The 21,255-nt window shown below is 39.2% G+C and overlaps 1 protein-coding gene across 1 annotated transcript in view; it reads left to right on the forward strand.

The window, feature by feature from the left end:
• Positions 1 to 20,608, forward strand: part of PRTG (protogenin) — a 171,191-nt gene extending 150,583 nt beyond the window's left edge. Inside the window, exon 21 of the mRNA XM_052647366.1 lies at positions 20,438 to 20,608. Coding sequence (XP_052503326.1) covers positions 20,438 to 20,608 — 171 coding nt within the window. The remainder of the gene's footprint in view (positions 1 to 20,437) is intronic.
• Positions 20,609 to 21,255: the final 647 nt, after the last annotated feature.

Here is a 21,255-nt window from a genome sequence, read left to right on the forward strand (position 1 = left end):
ATTATCTTTTTTTAGAGAAAGGAAATATTTTCCCTAACTTTCTTGAACCAGTAAATATCACTCTTAGTATAATCCATGAGATTCTGAACACCTTTCTTGATTTACTCATTTGTATCTTGTAAGTAGTTCATGGTACATAGACATAGTTTTAATTTACAGATTTTATCTTTAAAATTTATGTTACAGAAGTTTGTTTTTCTGCAGAACTATCTTCAAAAATAACAGCAAAAAATACTTAAAAATTTTTATCTGAAACATTTTTCTCCCTTTTACCACATTCTTTATTCTGTTTGCAAATGAAAATGATTACCAATGATTTAACATGAGCCTGTTAAAGAAATTTGCAAAGCCTTAATTCACACACATTGCCTTAGCCTATCAGTAGACTAGAGGACATATATTAAGTTTGTCTGTCTGTTGCTGTTGTTGGACAATATTTTATGTCTGTGTATGTGCGATTTTTTTTCTATTTTCTTCAAAGATGTGAATTAAATGAAAGTGTGGGAGCCAGCTGTATATTGTTTCATATCATGGGTGTTCTGGATCCTTTCACTCTGTATACCATTTTCTTGTAAGGGCAGCATTTGCAGACTAGCTAATGGACTCTAGAGCTGAGTTATTTTAATTTTATACTTGACTCAGGGGATCAGCTCTGTGAACTCCATTGCATGAAGAAAGCAAATGTTTGCCTTGATTTTGAATGTACCTTTTTAATGTCTTTTTTTAAAACATATTTTGCTTAATAATGTGGGTTTGTTTTCTTTTTCTAGCATGATAGTAAATATTGCCTACTACTTTTCCCATCCTCAGGATAGTTTATATACTATCCTACAGGTCATGCCAAAAATGAATAAAAGTTTAAATGCCAAAATGTTTATGAAACTGCTGTCTAAATACTGATTGATTGCACAGTTTAAATAAAAATTTTTCTTAGTTAATAAAAAAAGATGTTTTCTTTTACTTTTCACTTTTCTTTTGGGTGATAGAGAATGAAAACTTTGAGTTTATAAAATGATGGCTTTCATATCCTGCGATGGGATGATTATAGAGTCTACTCCAAGCAGTAGGAATAGAGCTGGGAGAAATATCAATAACCTCAGATATGCAGATGATAACACTCTAATGGCAGAAAGCAAAGAGGAACTAAAGAGCCTCTTAATGAGGGTGAAAGAAGAGAGTGAAAAAGCTGGCGTAAAACTCAGCATTAAAAAACTGAAGATCATGGCATCTGATCCCATCACTTCATGGCAAGTAGATGGGGAAAGAGGGAAACAGTGACAGCTGTTTATTTTCTTGGGCTTCAAAATCACTACAGATGGTGACTGCAGCCATGACATTAAAAGACGCTTGTTCCTTGGAAGAAAAGCTATAACAAACCCACAGAATATTAAAAAGCAAAGACATTACTTTGTTGACAAAGATCCATACAGTCAAAGCTATGGTTTTTCCAGTAGTCAGGTGTGGATGTGAGAACTGGACTATAAAGAAAGCTGAGAGCCAAAAAATTGATGCTTTTGAACTGTGGCCTTGGAGAAGACTCTTGAGAGTCCCTTGGACTGCAAGGCGATCCAGCCAGTCAATCCTAAAGGAAATCAACCCTAAATATTCATTTGAAGGACTGATGCTGAAGCTCCAATACTTCGGCCACCTGATACGAAGAGCTGACTGGAAAAGACCCTGATGCTGGGAAAGATTGAGGATAGGAGGATAAGGGGGCATCAGAGGATGAGATAGTTGGATAGTATCACTGACTCACTGGACATGAATTTGAACAAACTTCTGGAGATAGTGAAGGACAGGGAACCTGGCATGCTGCAGTCCACAGGGTCATAAAGAGTCGGACATGACTTAGCAACTGAACAACAACAGCAAGGCATCTTAGAATTGTTTTCATCTGGCATTTATTGAGTAGCAACAAGGAAGGAGCAATTTTCCCATTCCAGTAGATGACTGCTTACCTTAGAAATAAAAAGCCTAATAGCTATGACTCATCCAGATAGACACATTTCTAATTCAGTTAAAATTTTTGTTTTTTAATATTATAAAAAATGATTGAGAAATATTGAAAGCCCTTCCACTTAAAAAAATCTAGAAATGACAGGTAAAATATGACCCAAACAAACTTTGTAAGGTAGCTGAATTATTTTTTTAAAAATCTCCCAATTTGGGTAATGAAAGGGGAACTGAAAAATAGAACAGGAGCTTCTTGAAATGACATTGTGCTGACTGTGGAGGACATGAAAGAAAGAAAACATAAGAGAATGAGAAACTATATAAAAAAATAAGAAAAGTGGAAGTCACTCAGTTGTTTCTGACTCTTTGCAACCCCGTGGCCTATACAGTCCATGGAATCCTCCAGGCCACACTGGAGTGGGTAGCCGTTCTCTTCTCCGGGGATCTTCCCAACCCAGGGATCGAACCCAGGTATCCCATGTTGTAGGTGGATTCTTTACCAGTTCAGCCACAAGGGAACAAGTACATTAAAAAGATAAATGAATAGATTTCCTAGAAATTATGAAAAAAAATAGTTGTTGAATTTTTGAAAATCCACTTAACAGCATATCAACTACATTGAATATTCTAAAACTGGAAGATGTGAGGAAATTGTCCAGGATGCAGCACAGTAGATAAATAGAAAATAGAAATAAACAGAAGATTCAACATACATCTGACAGTCATTCTAAAGTGAAAGAATGAAGGCTAAGCAATTTTCAAAAAGAATATGACAAAATTTATGAAATTCTTGGGATTCAGGAAGCATAATCCTCAGTCTAAAAATAAAAAATACAGCAAGATGTCTTTTTTTTTCCATATTAAGAAAGTCTTCAGTTGTATTCAGCATTTTATCAGAGGTTCTAATGAGAGTAAAAGAAGAAAATGATTATCTCACATTCAATTTTAAGGACTGTTGCCACAGTGAAAGCACACAGACTATAACAATCTTGAATGTACGAAATGCATTGTTTACAATACACAAAAATACCATAAAGATTTTGTATCAAAAGGAGATAGTCTGAATATCTGCAAAGTCTCTCCAGTCTGACAACTCCAACAGTCATTGTTCTGTTTTCCCCAATTCTAACTTAGAACTCTGGACAAAACAAACAATACAAAAAATTTTTCTAGGCAAAGGAGTCTCTGCTGCTGCAGTTTAGTCGCTAACTTGTGTCCGACTCTTTGCAACCCCATGGACTGTAGCCTTCCACGCTCTGTCCATGGGATTTTCCAGGTAGGAATACTGGAGTGGATTGCCATTTTCTTCTCCCACATCACGATGTGAATTTGGTGAACTGAAGAACATCAAAGACAAAGATAAGAATTTAAAGGAAGTTAGAGGGAAAAAATGATTAATAGATTTCACTAAGAAGATTTCTCAATAAAAGAAGCAAGAAGATGATGGGATAATATCTTCAAGACATCACACACAAAAAATAACTACAGTGTGGAATTACAGAACTCCACACTGTATATGAGAAGAAGCAACAATAAGCAGGAGATACCAATCAAAAATATAATGAGCCGATATCTACTAGGGTGACTAAAATAAAAAGATCATAACAAGTGTTGACAAGAATGTGGAGAAATTAGGACCCTTTCAGATTGCTGGTGGGAATGTAAAAGGTATAGCCTCTAAACTATTTAGTTTAGCAGTTCATCAGAAAGTAACATAGTGTTACCATATGACCCAGCATTTCACTCCTTAGATATATACCCAAAAGAAGTAAAACATGTTCATACAAAAATTTATACAGGCATAATCACAGCAGCAGTATTTATAATAGCCACAAAGTGGAAAAAACCGAAATGTCTACCAGCTCATGACTGGATAAATGGAATGTGGTATATTAACTCAGTGGACTTTATTCAGCAATATAAAGGAATTTAAGTACTGATAAGTGCTATAGCAAGCATGAGTTTTTTAAAATACTACGTGAATGAACGCAGTCTAAAAGAGCAACATGTATCTATAGAGACAGAAAGTAGACTAGTGGCTCCAAGGGACTGGAAGTTTGTAGTGAATGGGGAATGTTCAGTGATGGGTATGAGGTTTCTTTTGGAGAGATGAAAATGTTCTGAAATTGATTGTGATGATGGTTGAACAATTCTGTGAATATGCTAAAAAAAACTTGAATTGTATAATTTAAATGGGTATATTGTATAGTATATGAGCTACCTTTTTTCTTTTTTTGCCCATACCACATGGTATGTGGGATCTTAGTTCCCTGACCAGGGATCGAACCTGTGCCCCCTGCAGTGGAAACAGAGCCTTAACTGCTGGACCACCAGGGAAGTACCTGGTATACAAGTTACATCTCAATAAAACTTTTTTAAAAATTCATGATGAGCAAAGAGAAAAAGGTGGGTAATCCTAAATTAACATTGACTATATAAAACCAAAATACTACTAATGAATTTTATATGAAAACAAGGTTAAACTAAAATACTAGAAAGAGTGAGCCATAAGGCTAGAAGAAAACTGAGCAGAGCCAAAGTATTCTAGCATTCTTTAGAAAAATAACTTAAAAATTTAAGATTAAGTGCTAAAATAATAGAGAAGTTATCATTTCTGAGTCTACTAATTTAGGTAGAAAAGGAAATAAAGACACGATCAATTTAAGAGAAGACAATGAAGTAGACGGGAAAAAAAGCAAAGATAACCCTGAGAAAAAGAATAGAATAATATGGTAGGAAAAATACAATTATATCTGTTGTAAACAAACTACTCCTACTTTAAGGGTTGGATGAAAAAATCTTCCTGTATGTTGTTGCCACTTAAAACATAATGACCCCAGTCTCCCAAGGCAGTAGAAATAAAAGCAAAAATAAACAAATGGAACCTAGTTAAACTTAAAAGTATTTGCACAGCAAAGGAAACCATAAACAAACAAAACAGACAAGCTGTGGACTGGGAGAAAATATTTGCAAATGATTTGGCCAATAAGGACTTAATTTCCAAAATATACAAACAACTCAGCATTACTCCAAAGAAGTAGGCAAATGGCTAACAAGAATATGAAAAGATGTTCACCATCCTGAGTCACAGGAGAAATGCAAATCAGACTACGATGAGATGCCACTTCATATCTACTACAATGGCTATAATGAGCCCTCACACATCTGCTGCTGCTGCTGCTGCTAAGTCGCTTCAATCGTCGCTTCAATCGTGTCTGACTGTGTGACTCCAAAGACAGCAGCCCACGAGGCTCCCCCATCCCCGCGATTCTCCAGGCAAGAATACTTTAGAGGGTTGCCATTTCCCTCTCCAATGGGTGAAAGTGAAAAGTGAAAGTGAAGTCGCTCAGTCGTGGCTAGTAGGAACACAAAATGGTGAAGCCAATGTGGAAAACCGTTTGGATTCCTCAAAAAGCTAAATGTAGAATTACCATATGAAACAAACAAAAAAATTACCATGTGGGCCACCTATTCTACTTCTAGGTGAAGTGAAGTGAAGTCGCTCAGTCATGTCCGACTCTTTGTGACTGAAAACAAAGACTGAAACAGATACTTGTACACCAGTGTTAACTGCAGGTTTATTCACAATAACTAAAGTTAGAGACAACCCAAATGTCCATCAGCAGATGAATAGGTAAACAAAATAGTGTGTCCAGAAAATGAAATATTATTCACCCAAAAAAAGACATTAAGTTCTGATACATGTTACAGCATCGATGAACCTTGAAAACAATACCAGCCCACATGAACCAGGTTAGTAGGTAGAATTGTAAATGAAGAAACTATCATTACATGCATATGACGACTGTCTACATAGGAAATCCAAGAGAAGTCTATAGACAAACCGTTGGTCCAAACAGAAGATTTAAGCAAGATTCTTGGGTATAGGATCAAAATACAAAGTACAATAAAGTTCTAATTTATCCGCAACAAACCCCTACAATGTGTAATTTTTAAAGGTATAATTTACCATATCAACAATAATTAAGGATTAAAAATATCATAACAAACATGTAAGCCTTTTACAGAGAAAATTATAAACCTCTGTTAAAGCATATATTTGAAGAACTATTTACAGAAGGAGAGAGCCCAAGTTAATGGATAGGAACATTCATTATTTTTAAAATTTCAAAACCCCCAAATAAATCTATATACTTAAGGCAATTCAAATAAAAATCCTAAGAAGTTTTCTAAAGAATTTTCCACATGGAAAAGATAATTTTGGACACCTGTACAATCTAAATGAACAAAACCACAGATAAATGAACAAAACATTAAAGACCTGATTGTAAAAAGCCCAGCAGAATCCTATATACACTTGCTACTATTCTAAGCACTTGATGTACAGTGACTCATTTAATCCTCAAAACAGCCCCTTGAGTAGATGGTATAATTGTCCCTATTGTAGATGAGACCAGTGAGGCACAGAAAGATCAAGGAACTCCCAGGATTACACAACTAATAAATGTAGAAATAGGATTTGAAGTCAGGCAGCCTGGATCCAGATGTCTTGGTACTTAACCAGTATACATGCTGATTTATTTCTTTTACATGTGTTTATACATATATTCAGATCAGTATAAAGAAAATTCAGTTCAGTTCAGTCGCTCATGTCCGACTCTTTGCGACCCCGTGAATCGCAGCACGCCAGGCCTCCCTGTCCATCACCAACTCCCAGAGTTCACTCAAACTCACATCCATCGAGTTAGTGATGCCATCCAGCCATCTCATCCTCTGTCGTCCCCTTCTCCTCCTGCCCCCAATCCCTCCCAGCATCAGGGTCTTTTCCAATGAGTCAACTCTTCGCATGAGGTAGCCAAAGTACTGGAGTTTCAGCTTTAGCATCATTCCTTCCAAAGAACACCCAGGGCTGATCTCCTTTAGAATGGACTGGTTGGATCTCCTTGTAGCCCAAGGGACTCTCAAGAGTCTTCTCCAACACCACAGTTCAAAAGCATCAATTCTTCAGCGCTCAGCTTTCTTCACAGTCCAACTCTCACATCCATACATGACCACTGGAAAAACCATAGCTTTGACTAGACGCACCTTTGTTGGCAAAGTAATGTCTCTGCTTTTGAATATGCTATCTAGGTTGGTCATAACTTTCCTTCCAAGGAGTAAGCGTCTTTTGATTTCATGGCTGCAATCACCATCTGCAGTGATTTTGGAGCCCCCCAAAATAAAGTCTGACACTGTTTCCACTGTTTCCCCATTGAAGTGATGGGACCAGATGCCATGATCTTTGTTTTCTGAATGTTGAGCTTTAAGCCAACTTTTTCACTCTCCTCTTTAATAATTAGTAAAATGGCCTTTTGCTCTATTAGACCCTCCCTGACTTCCTCCAATTCTCATTGCTGTCTTTCTCACCGGTCTTCATTTCAAGTTCCTTCCAGTTCAGTCTTATAAGAGCTATCTACCAATTTACTTGTAAGGTGTAAACTATAAAGTGGTTAGAGCTAGGTAATATACATTTTTAATAGATAATTCTTTAAAACCAGGGCAATTTTACAATCCAAAAGCATGGTGAAGTGACAATCAAAATAATAGTGGAGCAACAAGTGGTGAGGTTGACATTTTGGGGAAAAAAGAGCCTGACTAAAATTCAAACGAATGACCATATACTCTCAAACTGTGCATGTATACATGAGTGCATATGCTTATCATCTGTATGCATGGTTAATATACATTTGAACATTAAAAACCTGTACTTTTACATTTTGCTTATTTTGTAACAAAAGCTATAATAAATATGGGAACTCTGGGAGCCAGGGTTCTCAATTCAAGAGAAGAAAGATACTAGGAGGGAAGGGGTAAAGACAAAGAACCATGTGAAATTGGTTTGGAATTGGAGGTATTCATACGTATTGATATGAATTCATGATTTACTGTATGTAGTTGCACCATATGAAACTGCATTTTTCCAGAGTCTATAAACAATGACACTTATTGGCAACGAGTGCATCAAGCACTCTGTTTTTTAAATACAATTTCCCACTGAAAGGAACCAGGGCTCCTTGAGGAAAATTGCTAAATCTAGGGCTGGGGCAGAGACAGTATTTAATCCTGGAACATCTTGTGTCAGAAGGAAAGTAATTGTTCAAGAAATTATGGGATATGTTTAAAAGATTACAGGAATCACCCAAAGGGCTCCAACTAGCCAAATCTAGAACAAATTGAATATTACAATGAATAATGAATTACTATTATAATACCTTGAATAAAATAAGTTAATTCTGACAGGAAGGAAAGATAGGAGGGAGAGAGGAAAAAAAGGAGAAAGCTCTTTCTTATACTAGAATGTCGACTAAGAAATGTAGAGGAGTGGCAGCGTTAGAAATGACCATTTTGCAACTATGATAGTAATAACTGATTCAGGTAAGAATCACCAGTGAATACAATAGGGGTGACTGCTGATCAGCACAGAGTTTCTATTTGGGGTGATGAAAATATTCAGATTTAGATAGTGGTGATGGTTGGCACAACTCTATGAATATAATAACAGACAGTAAAAAGTGAATTATACTATATGCTAAATGGTACATATTCAATGGTGAATTTTATGACATAAATTATATCTTCATAAAAAAATCTCAATGTACAAAAAACTGGGGGAACTCAAAGAAATGTTTCTGTGCCAACTTGTCATTGTCTTACCTCCCCTTTCCCAATCTTTCCCTGCCAACACACATACAAACTAAAAAGGCTTAAAATTGGCACATTTTCTGTCTTTTTAAAAAGAGATTTCATTAAATGACAATTGTTCCATATTTACAGTTTGTTGTTTTAACACCCAGATTTGTCATGTTCCTTAGGTAGTCCTGCTGTGCTGTGTTTCATTCACAAATATGCACATATCTTTCTCATTCCCACATGCTCTTAAAAAATTTCTCGAGCACCCACAGTGTTGCAGTCTGCCTATGTTGGCAGTATTTATATCCTGAAAAAAATCTGCCTCTTTTCCCATTTTGCTGTAAGAAACAGAGCAAAACAAGGCAAAACTCCCATATTACTTTGCCATATTGCTTTATCAGCTGTCACATAAGAAGTACATGACTCACTATGTCTTTAGAATAAAAGATCAGACACAGGTGTCCCACTGGAGGCACCCCATTTAACCATGAATGCTTTAACCACACTGTCCCAGGAAAGATTCTAAGGACCTTCCTTGATTATCTTAAATTCAAGTCTGTGGTTATTACAAAGGGTATGTCAAGTTCATATGACAATGATCAAGATGAACAGATACATAGACACTTGTCCCTTTCTTGTATTGCTAAACTCCTGAATATGTTAAAAGGATTATATATGCCCAATCAATCGTTTTCTTTGTTATTTTTCAGTAACAATCATCCAGGAGGAATCCTGAGAAAATGCTTGGTCTGAAATAATACATTTCATAATGTATTCATCTAAACTATATATGACTGAAATTTGTCTATGTCTGAAAGTCGCTCAGTTACTGAAATGGGTAGCCTTTCCCTTCTCCAGGGGATCTTCCGAACTCAGGAATTGAACCAGGGTCTCTTGCATTGCAGGGGGATTCTTTACAAACTGAGCCATCAGGGAAGCAGAAATTTGGCTAAAGGAATCTATTACTTAGTTGACCACTTTAAACCTGAGTAGTTAATGTATCTTTTTCTCCAGCTTTAGAGTAGTTTGTTTGGTCATTAAGTCCTGTCTGACTCTTCTATTCTTTGTTTCTTTTGGCTGCCAAGTGCAGCATGTGGGATCTTAGTTCAATAAGCAGGAATCGAACATGGGTCCTCTGCAGTGGAAGAGCAGAGTCTTGACCACTAAACTGCCAGAGAAGATGCTGTCTAACTCCTTTGGGAAATGGATGGGGAAACAGTGGAAACAGTGTCAGACTTTATTTTGGGGGGCTCCAAAATCACTGCAGATGGTGATTGCAGCCATGAAATTAAAAGACGCTTACTCCTTGGAAGAAAAGTTATGACCAACCTAGACAGCATATTCAAAAGCAGAGACATTACTTTGCCGACTAAGGTCCATCTAGTCAAGGCTATGGTTTTTCCTGCGGTCATGTATGGATGTGAGAGTGGACTGTGAAGAAGGCTGAGTGCTGAAGAATTGATGCTTTTGAACTGTGGTGCTGGAGAAGACTCTTGAGAGTTCCTTGGGCTGCAAGGAGATCCAACCAGTCCATTCTAAAGGAGATCAGCCCTGGGATTGCTTTGGAAGGAATGATGCTGAAGCTGAAACTCCAGTACTTTGGCCACCTCATGCGAAGAGTTGACTCATTGGAAAAGACTCTGATGCTGGGAGGGATTGGGGGCAGGAGGAGAAGGGGACGACAGAGGATGAGATGGCTGGATGGCATCACGGACTCGATGGACATGAGTCTGAGTGAACTCTGGGAGTTGGTGATGGACAGGGAGGCCTGGTGTGCTGCGATTCACGAGGTTGCAAAGAGGCGGACACGACTGAGTGACTGAAGTGAACTGAACTGAACTCTTTTGTGACTCCATAAACTATAACCCGCCAAGCTCCTCTGTCCATGGAATTTCCCAGGCAAGAATACTGGAGTGAGTTGCCATTTCCTTCTCCAGGGAATCTTTCCAACCCAGGTATCAAACCCATGTCTCCTGCATTGGTAGGCAGATTCTTTACCACGGAGCCACCAGGGAAGCTTAGAGTAGTTAGTATAACTTAAATAATCAATAGACAAAATTATAGAAGGTTAAGACTTTGACACTGAATTCTCAGCAAGTATATAATTCATTCATTCATTCCAAAAAATGTTTGTTTAGCACATAATATGTGCCAGATAATAATAAATAAAAATCAACACAACCCTTTTCTCATGAATTTTGAAGTCTGACAATAAAGAGAAAATATAATCAGATAGTCACAAGAATTAATACGTAGTTTCAAACAGAGAAGTGAAGAAGGAAAGTACATGAAAAAACAGAATCTGAGGTAGACTACAGGGAGGCGTCCCTGAGGAGAGAAATACTTGAGAATGAAAGAGTTTGAGTTAATTAGATTAGGAGTAGGGAGAAGAGCATTCCTGAAATAGAAAACAGCATTTGTAAAGCCCCTGAGGCAGGAGAATGTTGCAGGAAACTTTTAAAAGGTCAGTGAACAGTAAGAGCAAGGGCAGTGGTACAGGATGAAGCTGGAGAAATCAGTGGAAATTATTGTATAAGCCTTATAGTTTCTGTTTAGAAAAAACAATCTAGCCTTAATTGTAATAACAGTGGGAAGCCATTGAGAAGTTTTATGTAAAGTGATGAAAAGATGAGATTGCATTTAAAAAGCGCTCTGTACATTTTGGAAAACAGGTTGGTGGTTACTTCAAACTAAAAATGAACTTACCATATAACCCAGCAACTGCATTAAATGAAGACTTAATTTTATACAGGAACTTGTTCATGGGTGCTCATAATAGCAAAAAAAAAAAGAGAAACTACCTATGTAGTACTTCAATGTGTAAATAGTTTAACAAACTGTGGTACATCCATACCATGGAATAGGAGTACTACTAAACAGTTAAAAAGAAGTAAAATATTGACACACATTATAACTTGGATTAAGTTCAAGAAAATTATATTACATGAACAAAATCTCAAAGGGATAAATACTGCATGGTTTCATTTGTGTAACCTTAATGAAATAAGATAACTATAAAAATGCAAAATAGGTTAGTGGCTGCCACTAATGGGTTAGGAGAGTGGATGGGTGTAGCTGTGAAGAGAACACTAGAGAATCGTTATCAGGGAATCTGGTGCTGATTGTATAAGTATTTTGGTTGTGGTAGTGGTTATACATGTGATAAAATTGTATAGACCTACACACACACACATATATACACTCATGTATGTATAATTGGTAAAATCTGAATAAGTTCTATGGATTGTACCAATATAAATTTCTTTAAAATTTAAATTTTTGTTTTTCAATATTGTACTATATTGTACAAGAAGCAACAATTAGAACTGGACATGGAACAATAGACTGGTTCCAAGTCGGGAAAGGAGTACATCAAGGCTGTATTTTGTCACCCTGCTTATTTAACTTATATGCAGAGTACATAATGAGAAACGTTGGGCTGGAGGAAGCACAAGCTGGAATCAAGATTGCCGGGAGAAATATCAATAACCTTAGATATGCAGATGACACCACACTTATGGCAGAAAGCAAAGAACTAAAGAGCCTCTTGATGAAAGTGAAAGAGGAGAGTGAAAAAGTTGGCTTAAAGCTCAACATTCAGAAAACTAAGATCACGACATCAGGTCCCATCACTCATGGCAAGTAGATGGGGAAACAATGGAAACAGCAAGAGACTTCATTATTTTGGGCTCCAAAATCCCTGAAGATGGTGACTGCAACCATGAAATTAAAAGATGCTTGCTTCTTGGGGGAAAAAAAGTGATGACAAACCTAGACAGCATATTAAAAAGCAGAGACATTACTTTGCAAACAAATGTCCATCTAGTCAAAGCTTTGGTTTTTCCAGTAGTCATGTATGGATGTGAGAGTTGGACTATAAAGAAAGCTGAGTGCTGAAGAATTGATGCTTTTGAACTGTGGTGTTGGAGAAGACTCTTGAGGGTCCCTTGGAGAGCTAGGAGATCCAACCAGTCTGTCCTAAAGGAAATCAGTCCTGAATATTCATTGGAAGGACTGATGCTGAAGCTGAAACTCCAGTACTTTGGCCACCTGATATATAGAACTGACTGATTTGAAAAGACCCTGATGCTTGGAAAAGTTGAAGGTGGGAGGAGAAGGGGACGATAGAGGATGAGATAGTTAGATGGGATCACTGACTCGATAGACATGAGTTTGAGTAAACTCCAGGAGTTGGTGATGGACAGGGAGGCCTGGTGTGCTGCAGTCCATGGGGTTGCAAAGAGTCGGACATGAATGAACTGACTGTACTATAACTGTACACGGGCCTTCCCTGGTGCTTCTAGAATCCTCCTGCCAATGCAGGAGATGCAGGTTCAATCCATGGGCTGGAAAGATCCCCTGGAGAAGGAAGTGGCAACCCACTCCAGTATTCTTGCCTGGAGAATCCATAGGGTCGCAAGAGTCGGACACAACTTAGTGACTGAACAACAAAAACATAGTTGTACATGATGTTAACATTGGGGGAGACCGAGGGAAGAATGCACAGGACTTCCCTGTACATTTCTTTGCAACTTCCTGTTAAAGCTATAATTATTTCAAGATAAAAATTTAAAAAGTAAAGAACACTCTAGCTACAGAGTAGGAAATAGATTGGAGTTGAGGCTGATATGGACGAAACTACTGAGTGATTATTCTAGTAGTCTAGGAAAAAGCTAAATGATCATGGCTAAACGTGGGTGGTGGCAGTAGGGAGAAAGAGATGAATGGACACATCAGAGAAATATTTAGAAGGTAAAAAGTAAAACTTTTAGAATCTGGTGATGGATGGGATATAAGAGGTTGAAAAGAATGAATTCAAGGGTATTTTGCAGTGTAACTTTCCCCCATATTTCATACCTTAGAAAATAAATATACATTTAGGACAAGATGGCAAAAAATTGGAAGCCATCATCTTATGACAGCATATTCCACAACCAAAGGTGATGTTGCCTTGAGCTGGGGAGCTTTGCTAGCCTCAAGTACACAGTGTTGTTGTGTCAAAAATAGTTTATTATGGGGGACTTCCCTGGTGGTACAGTGGATAAGAATTTGCCTGCCAACACAGGGGACATGGGTTCAGTCCCTGGTCCAGAAAGATTCCACACGCTGCAGAACAACGGACCCTGACAGCCACAAGTACTGAGCCTACACCCTGCAACTACTGAAGCCCGGGCACCAAGAGCCCACGCTCTGCAGCAAGAGAAGACACAGCAGTGAGAAGCTCACATAACGCACTGAAGAGTAGCGCCCACTGACCACAACTAGAGAACGCCAGCGCATAGCAGTGAAAGCCCAGCACAGCCAAAAGTAAGTAATAAGTAATCAATGTGTTAGGGACTTCTCTGGTGGTACGTGGTTAAAACTCTACACTGCCAATGCAGGGGGCACTGGGTCATGGAGCTGAGATCCCACATGCCCTGTGGCATGGCCAAAAGAGTTTTTAAATAATTTATTGCCTCTCCATCCCAATTTACCCTTCTTTGCCTTTTCTCCAAAAAGGAAGATGAACCCTTTGTTTTCCCTTTGTCAAGCAGCATGATGTTATACTTTCTCAGCAGAGGGGGTTAGAGAGACATTACAGGAGGAAGGGGCTTTTCTTCCTGCTCCAGTTTCTCCTCTTGGTAGGCTCCGTGCAGCAAGCATGGCTTTTCCAGTGTTCAGCTCCTGCCATGCTCGCAACTTATCCAGTGCCTGGATCCTGCAATCCAGGCAGCACCCAGGGAGCAACACTTTCTCTGGCACTCCCCTTACACTGCTGGCTGCACATTCTCCAGTCAGGTCAGGATCTTAGCCTGGAGAGAGAGAGCTCTAACTCAGTTTGAAGGGTTGTAGCTCCTCCCAAATTATATTTGCATTTCTCCTATTTTTGGATCTTCTCTGTAGCTCAGATGGTAAAGAATCTGCCTGCAATGAAAGAGACCCGGGTTCGATCCCTGGGTTGGAAAGATCCTCTGGAGAAGGGAATGGTAATCCACTCCAGTATTCTTGCCTGGAGAATCCCATGGACAGAGGATCCTGGCGGGCCACAGTCCATGGGGTCACAAAGAGTCAGACACGACTGAGCAACTAACATTACTATCTTTTAGCATTCTCTTTACTCTTTACTATCCAATCCCTCCCCACTGCAACCTTCTGCTATAGTCAGTAATTCTTCAATTATTGTTCAAATTACTACATGATTTTTATGTTTTGATTGAATCCTGATTCAAACAAGCAGTCCCCCAAAGTGTGCTGCTTTGATTCCCTAAACACTGAGCGTTAATAACTCATCTGTATTTGTCAACAAAGGGATCCTGGATATAGGTGACCAATATACAGAGGCTGCAAAACTGACCATGATTTCAATTGTCTTCTGAAAGCATTTAAACCAATATTGCAAATTTACCAAATATCTAGAATTGGGCTTTTTAATTTTTATTTTATGTGAAAAATTCTATGATTTTACAAGTTTAAAAATAGTTTATAAAATATTCCCTTTTTTCTGAAAAAAAAGTTTACATGTTAATCTAAACCAACTTATTTTTGTTGTTGTTGTTCAGTTGCTGTCATTCTGACTCTGTGACCCTGTGGACTGCAGCACACCAGGCTTCCCGTCCTTTACTGTCTCCCAGAGTTTGCTGAAACTCATGTCCATTAAGCAGGTGATGCCATCCAACCATCTCTTCCTCTGTTGGCCCCTTCTCCTCCTGCTCTCAATTAGCATCTTTATGTTTAACAACCCTACTATATTCACTATGTTACTTATAAACAGGTAAAATTTTGAAATGTAAAAATTTAACAGCAACACTATAAAAATACTTCAAAATATAAGAAAACAAGGAGGTTGAGTAGATTCCAGGCCAAGGATGATATGACAGAAATGAGTATTTCTTTCTGTAACATGTGAAAATCTTGATCATTTCTCCCTTTTCTTGAGTGCCCTTACACTCCTATTTTTTTTTTTAAATTTTTCATTCCTTCTCATTTTCCTTTACAGGCTCCTCTATTTCAGTCCATCCTTTAAAATGTCAGCATTTCCCTGGATTTTTTTTTTTTTTTGCTCTCATTTCTCATTGGTATCGGGTGAGTTTATCCAGTCTTAGGTAATGTCTTCCTTATTTGTATCTGCAGCCTATACCTGTCCTCTGATCTCCAAAGTCCTTTACATGATCCAGTTTATAGTCTAGGGTCAGCAGATTACAGCCTATGGGCCAAATTCAGCACACTGTTTTTATATATGAAGTCTTACTGGAACATGGCCATACCCACTTACTTATATATTGTCTATGGTAGCTTTCCTTACATAAAGACAGAATTGAGTAACTGTGACAGAGAATGCATGGCCTATAAAACTCATATTTATTATCTGGGCTTCCAGAGAAAAAGTTTACTGATCCATGCTCTAGCCTAAGCTGTGCATTCTACTGTGGTTTAGGCATGACTGAGCATGTACTGTTTTAAATAAAGGGACAGGCCTAGCTTTACCTGCATCTCTCCAACAGTTCAGTTCAGTGGCTCAGTTGTGTCTGACTCTTTGTGACCCATGGACTGCAGCATGCCAGGCTTCCCTGTCCATTACCAATTCCTGGAGCCTACTCAAACTCATGTCCGTTGAGTCAGTGATGCCACCTAACTATCTCATCCTCTGTTGTCCCCTTCTTCCACCTTCATTTTTTCCCAGCATCATGGTCTTTTCAAATCAGTCAGTTCTACACATCAGGTGGCCAAAGTATTGGAGTTTCAGCTTCAGCATCATCCTTCCAATGAATACTCAGGATTGATTTCCTTTAGGATAGACTGGTTGGATCTCCATGCTGTCCAAGGGACTCTCAAGAGTCTTCTCCAACACCACAGTTCAAAAACATCAGTTCTCTGGCAGTCAGCTTTCTTTATAGTCCAACTCTCACATCCATACATGACTACTGGAAAAACCATAGCTTTGACTACACGAATCTTTGTTGGCAAAGTAATGTCTCTGCTTTTTAATAAGCTGTCTAGGTTGGTCATAGTGTTTCTTCCAAGGAGCAAGCATCTTTTAATTTCATGGCTGCAGTCACCATCTGCAGTGATTTTGGAGCCCCCCGAAAATAAAGTCTGACACTGTTACCACTGTTTCCCCATCTATTTCCCATGAAGTGATGGGACCGGATGCCATGGTCTTCGTTTTCTGAATGTTGAGCTTTAAGCCAACTTTTTCACTCTCACTTTCATCAAGAGGCTCTTTAGTTCTTTGCTTTCTGCCATAAGGGTAGGGTCATCTGCACATCTGAGGTTATTGATATTTCTCCTGGCAATCTTGTTTCCAGCTTGTGCTTCATCCAGCCTGGTATTTCACATGATGTACTCTGCTGCTGCTGCTGCTAAGTCGCTTCAGTTGTGTCCGACTCTGTGTGACCCCATAGACGGGGGCCCACTGTCTCTGGGATTCTCCAGGCAAGAACACTGGAGTGGGTTGCCATTTCCTTCTCCAGTGCATGAAAGTGAAAAGTGAAAGTGAAGTCGCTCAGTTGTGCCCAACTCTTAGCGACCCCATAGACTGCAGCCTACCAGGCTCCTCTGTCCATGGGATTTTCCAGGCAAGAGTACTGGAGTGGGGTGCCATTGCCTTCTCTGATGATGTACTCTACATATAAGTTAAATAAGCAGAGTGACAATGTACAGCCTTGACATATTCCTTTCCCAATTTGGAACCAGCCTGTTGTTCCATGTTCAGTTCTAACTGTTGCTTCTTGACCTACATACAGATTTCTCAGGAGGCAGGTTAGGTGGTCTGGTATTCCCATCTCTTTCAGAATTTTTCACAGATTGTGGTGATCCACACAGTCAAAGGCTTTGGCATAGTCAACAAAGCAGAAGTAGATGTTTTTCTGGAACTCTCTTGCTTTTTTGATGATCCAACGGATGTTGGCAATTTGATCTCTGGTTCCTCTGCCTTTTCTAAATCCAGCTTGAACATCTGGAAGTTCATGGTTCATGTATTGTTGAAGCCTGGCTTGGAGAATGTTGAGCATCAGTTTGTTAGTATGAGATGAGTGCAATTGTGCGGTAGTTTGAGCATTCTTTGGCATTGCCTTTCTTTGGGATTGGAATGAAAACTGACCTTTTCCAGTCCTGTGGCCACTGCTGAGTTTTCCAAATTTGCTGGCATATTGAGTGCAGCACTTTCACAGCATCATCTTTTAGGATTTGAAATAGCTCAACTGGAATTCCATCACCTCCACTAGCTTTGTTCGTAGTGATGCTTCCTAAGGGCCACTCTACTTCACATTTCAGGATGTCTGGCTCCAGATAAGTGATCACACCATCCTGATTATTTGGGTCATGAAGATCTTTTTTGTACAGTTCTTCTGTGTATTCTTGCTACCTCTTCTTAATATCTTCTGCTTCTGTTTGGCCCATACAATTTCTGTCCTTTATTGAGCCCATCTTTGCATGGAATGTTCCCTTGATATCTCTAATTTTTGTGAAGGGATCTCTATTCTTTCCCATTCCATTGTTTTCCTCTATTTCTTTGCACTGATCACTGAGGAAGGCCTTTCTTATCTTTGCTATTCTTTGGAACTCTGCATTCGAATGGGTATATATTTCTTTTTCTCCTTTGCCTTTTGCTTCTGTTCTTTTCATACGTATTTGTAAGGCCTCCTCAGACAACCATTTTGCCTTTTGGCATTTCTTTTTCTTGGGGATGGTCATGATCACTGCCTCCTGTACAATGTCACGAACCTCCATCCATAGTTCTTCAGGCACTCTATCAGATCTAATCCCTTGAATCTATTTGTCACTTCCACTCTATAATCATAAGGGATTTGAATTAGGTCATACCTGAATGGTCTAGTGGTTTTCCCTACTTCCTTCAATTTAAGTCTCAATTTGGCAATAAGGAATTCATGATCTGAGCCACAGTCACCTCCCGTCTTGTTTTTACTGACTGTATAGAGCTTCTCCATCTTTGGCTGCAAAAATATAATCAATCTGATTTCGGTATTGACCATCTGGTGATGTCCATGTGTAGAGTCTTCTCTTGTGTTGTTGGAAGAGGGTGTTTGCTATGACCAGTGCATTCTCTTGGCAAAACTCTATTAGCCTTTGCCCTGCTTCATTCTGTACTCCAAGGCCAAACCTGCCTGTTACTCCAGGTATTTCTTGATTTCCTACTTTTGCATTCCAGTCCCCTATAATGAAAAGGATATCTTTTTTGGGTGTTAGTTCCAGAAGGTCTTGTAGGTTTTCATAGAACCATTCATCTTCAGCTTCTTAAGCATTACTGATCAGGTTATAGACTTGGATTACTGTGATATTGAATGGTGTGGCTTGGAAATGAACAGAGATCATTCTGTCGTTTTTGAAATGCAAGTACTGCATTTCAGACTCTTTTGTTGACTATGAGGGCTACTCCATTTCTTCTAAGGGAATCTTGCCCACAGTAGTATATATAAGGGTCATCTGAGTTAAATTCACCCATTCCAGTCCATTTTAGTTCACTGATTCCTAAAATTCGATGTTCACTCTTGTCATTGCCTGTTTGACCACTTCCAATTTGCCTTGATTCATGGACCTAACATTCCAGGTTCCTATGCAATATTGCTCTTTATAGCATCAGACTTACTTTCATCAACAGTCACATCCACAGCTGGGTGGTGTTTTTGCTTTGGCTCCATCTCTTCATTCTTTCTGGAGTTATTTCTCCACTGATCTCCAGTAGCATGTTGGGCACCTACCGACCTGGGTATCTCTCAGACAAGAGACTAAAGACCTGGGCATCTCTCCATATGAGAGACTAAAGACAAACTCTGGAACTCATATCCAAGACCCATGAAAAAACAGTACAACAGCAAAGCGAAGGGATGTTTTTATTAGAAATTTTGTCACACTGGGAACATAAGGAGTATCATGCACCATGTTCTTTTTGTACAGTCACCGAGAAAGCATTTAAAGACAGATTGCTAGACCTCTTTCTGGCGATTCTGATTAAGAACAATTGAGGAGAGCCTTGGGAATCTGAAATTTCGAATGCTTTTCAGGTGATTCTGATATGTAGCAAGTCATCAGGATTTGGAAGTAAAAATGACCTAAAAATCCATGGCCAAGTAAAATGGTCTTTTTCTTTTTTTTTCCCTCCAATTTGCCATAGGTGGGATCTTAGGTCCCTGGCCAGGGATGGAACCCAAGCTCCTTGGAGTGGAATCTCAGAGTCTTAACCACTGGGATGCCAGGGACCTCTCTCTTTATTCTTGATGAATCATTAAGAAGAGGCCAGTTTGTTTCTCTTCATTATATATTATTTCTGAGTCTCTAGCTTTAGGAAATACAATAAAGAATTCAAAATCTCTTAGCCATGATTTTTCCCAACCACTTTTCTTGCACTGAGGATCATATCAGGAAATTCTGTTTCCATATTACCTGATATTTTCAAAGTGCTTTCACATCTTCTCTCAACGACCACGTGAGTTAGAATATATGATCCAATACTTAGCATTTGCTTGAGTTTATCACACTTACCAAAATCCTGTCGCTCTAGTTCACTAAGGACCACTTCGTCTGCTATTAAGGCATTTATTCAACAATAAAAAAATTTTTGAACACTTGCCAGTCACTGTTAGGTACCAAAGGATCTCATACTGCATAAAATTCCTGCCTGCATGGAGCTTACATTCTAGTTGTGGGGCCTGCGTTGTTGGGGGTCGGGGGTTGGTGGGTGGTTCTCCTTACACGTGCCTCCTGTAAAAATTTCCCTAGCCTACCCTAGTCTGAATCTTAAAATCAGAAATTTCTCTCCAAACCTATTAAATGAGAAAGGGTAACATTTGTTCCATGGCCACCCTATATCCTGTCTTTGAAGCGGATTCCTCTGCTTTGGTGCTTGTCTGTCACGTAGTTCTTAAGACTGTACATCGGCTTCATGTTTACACCTGTTCTGTCATTATCTGTGCAACTCAATGAGTTCTATGGGTCTTGTCTTCGAAAGGAAGAGACTCCTGTTTGTAATCATATGATTAATGAGTGCTTCTCAGTGATTCTGGATCAGAATGGTCAGTGTCTCACCTGATTGAAGATTAAAGTCTACACCTACAGAATGTCTTTAGTAGAACTGGAAACCTAACAAACAGGGAAAACATTTCCGTGAAAGTTAAGTCAAAGAATGTCAGAGTCAGAAGAGATCTCCGAGATGTAGCCCCAATGCCTTTTCAAGATCAGAAATCTGAGACCCAGAGAGGTTACTTAAGTTGCTTTAGGTCACACAGCATAAATGGATATGGAATCAGTAATCATACAATCACACGGCTTTGTGTGTGTGTTCGGGGGGGAGAGGGCAGAGGGGTCCTTCTAAAATTTAACGTCTACATCAGGTTCAGGTGCCCCATCACTCCCACCCACCCTCCTTTCTTATATTAATTCTGCATCGCTTTCCGAAGAATCAGGTCGTGAAAACTTGTAGTTGTGGCATTCTACAAACAGGTGTCCAGACCACGGGCACGGAATGGGGAATCTGGGTCTCCACTTGCCCGCGGAGAACTCTCCAGCTCCCGCATACAAAGTTTTCTCGGTTCGTACGTTTCTCTTTCAGATCCCTGGCCGCGAGGCCAAGATGCCTGCTGCGGCCTCGGAAGAAGTTCGGAGATGCCGATTCCTCGAAGAAGCCGGGGAGCGTCTGCCGCCGAGCCGGGCGTCCTCTGGCCCGGCGGTGGCGGCGGC

This window comes from Budorcas taxicolor, chromosome 10 (genome assembly GCF_023091745.1).
Source record: "Budorcas taxicolor isolate Tak-1 chromosome 10, Takin1.1, whole genome shotgun sequence".
In the NCBI taxonomy this organism is placed as follows: Eukaryota; Metazoa; Chordata; class Mammalia; order Artiodactyla; family Bovidae; genus Budorcas; species Budorcas taxicolor.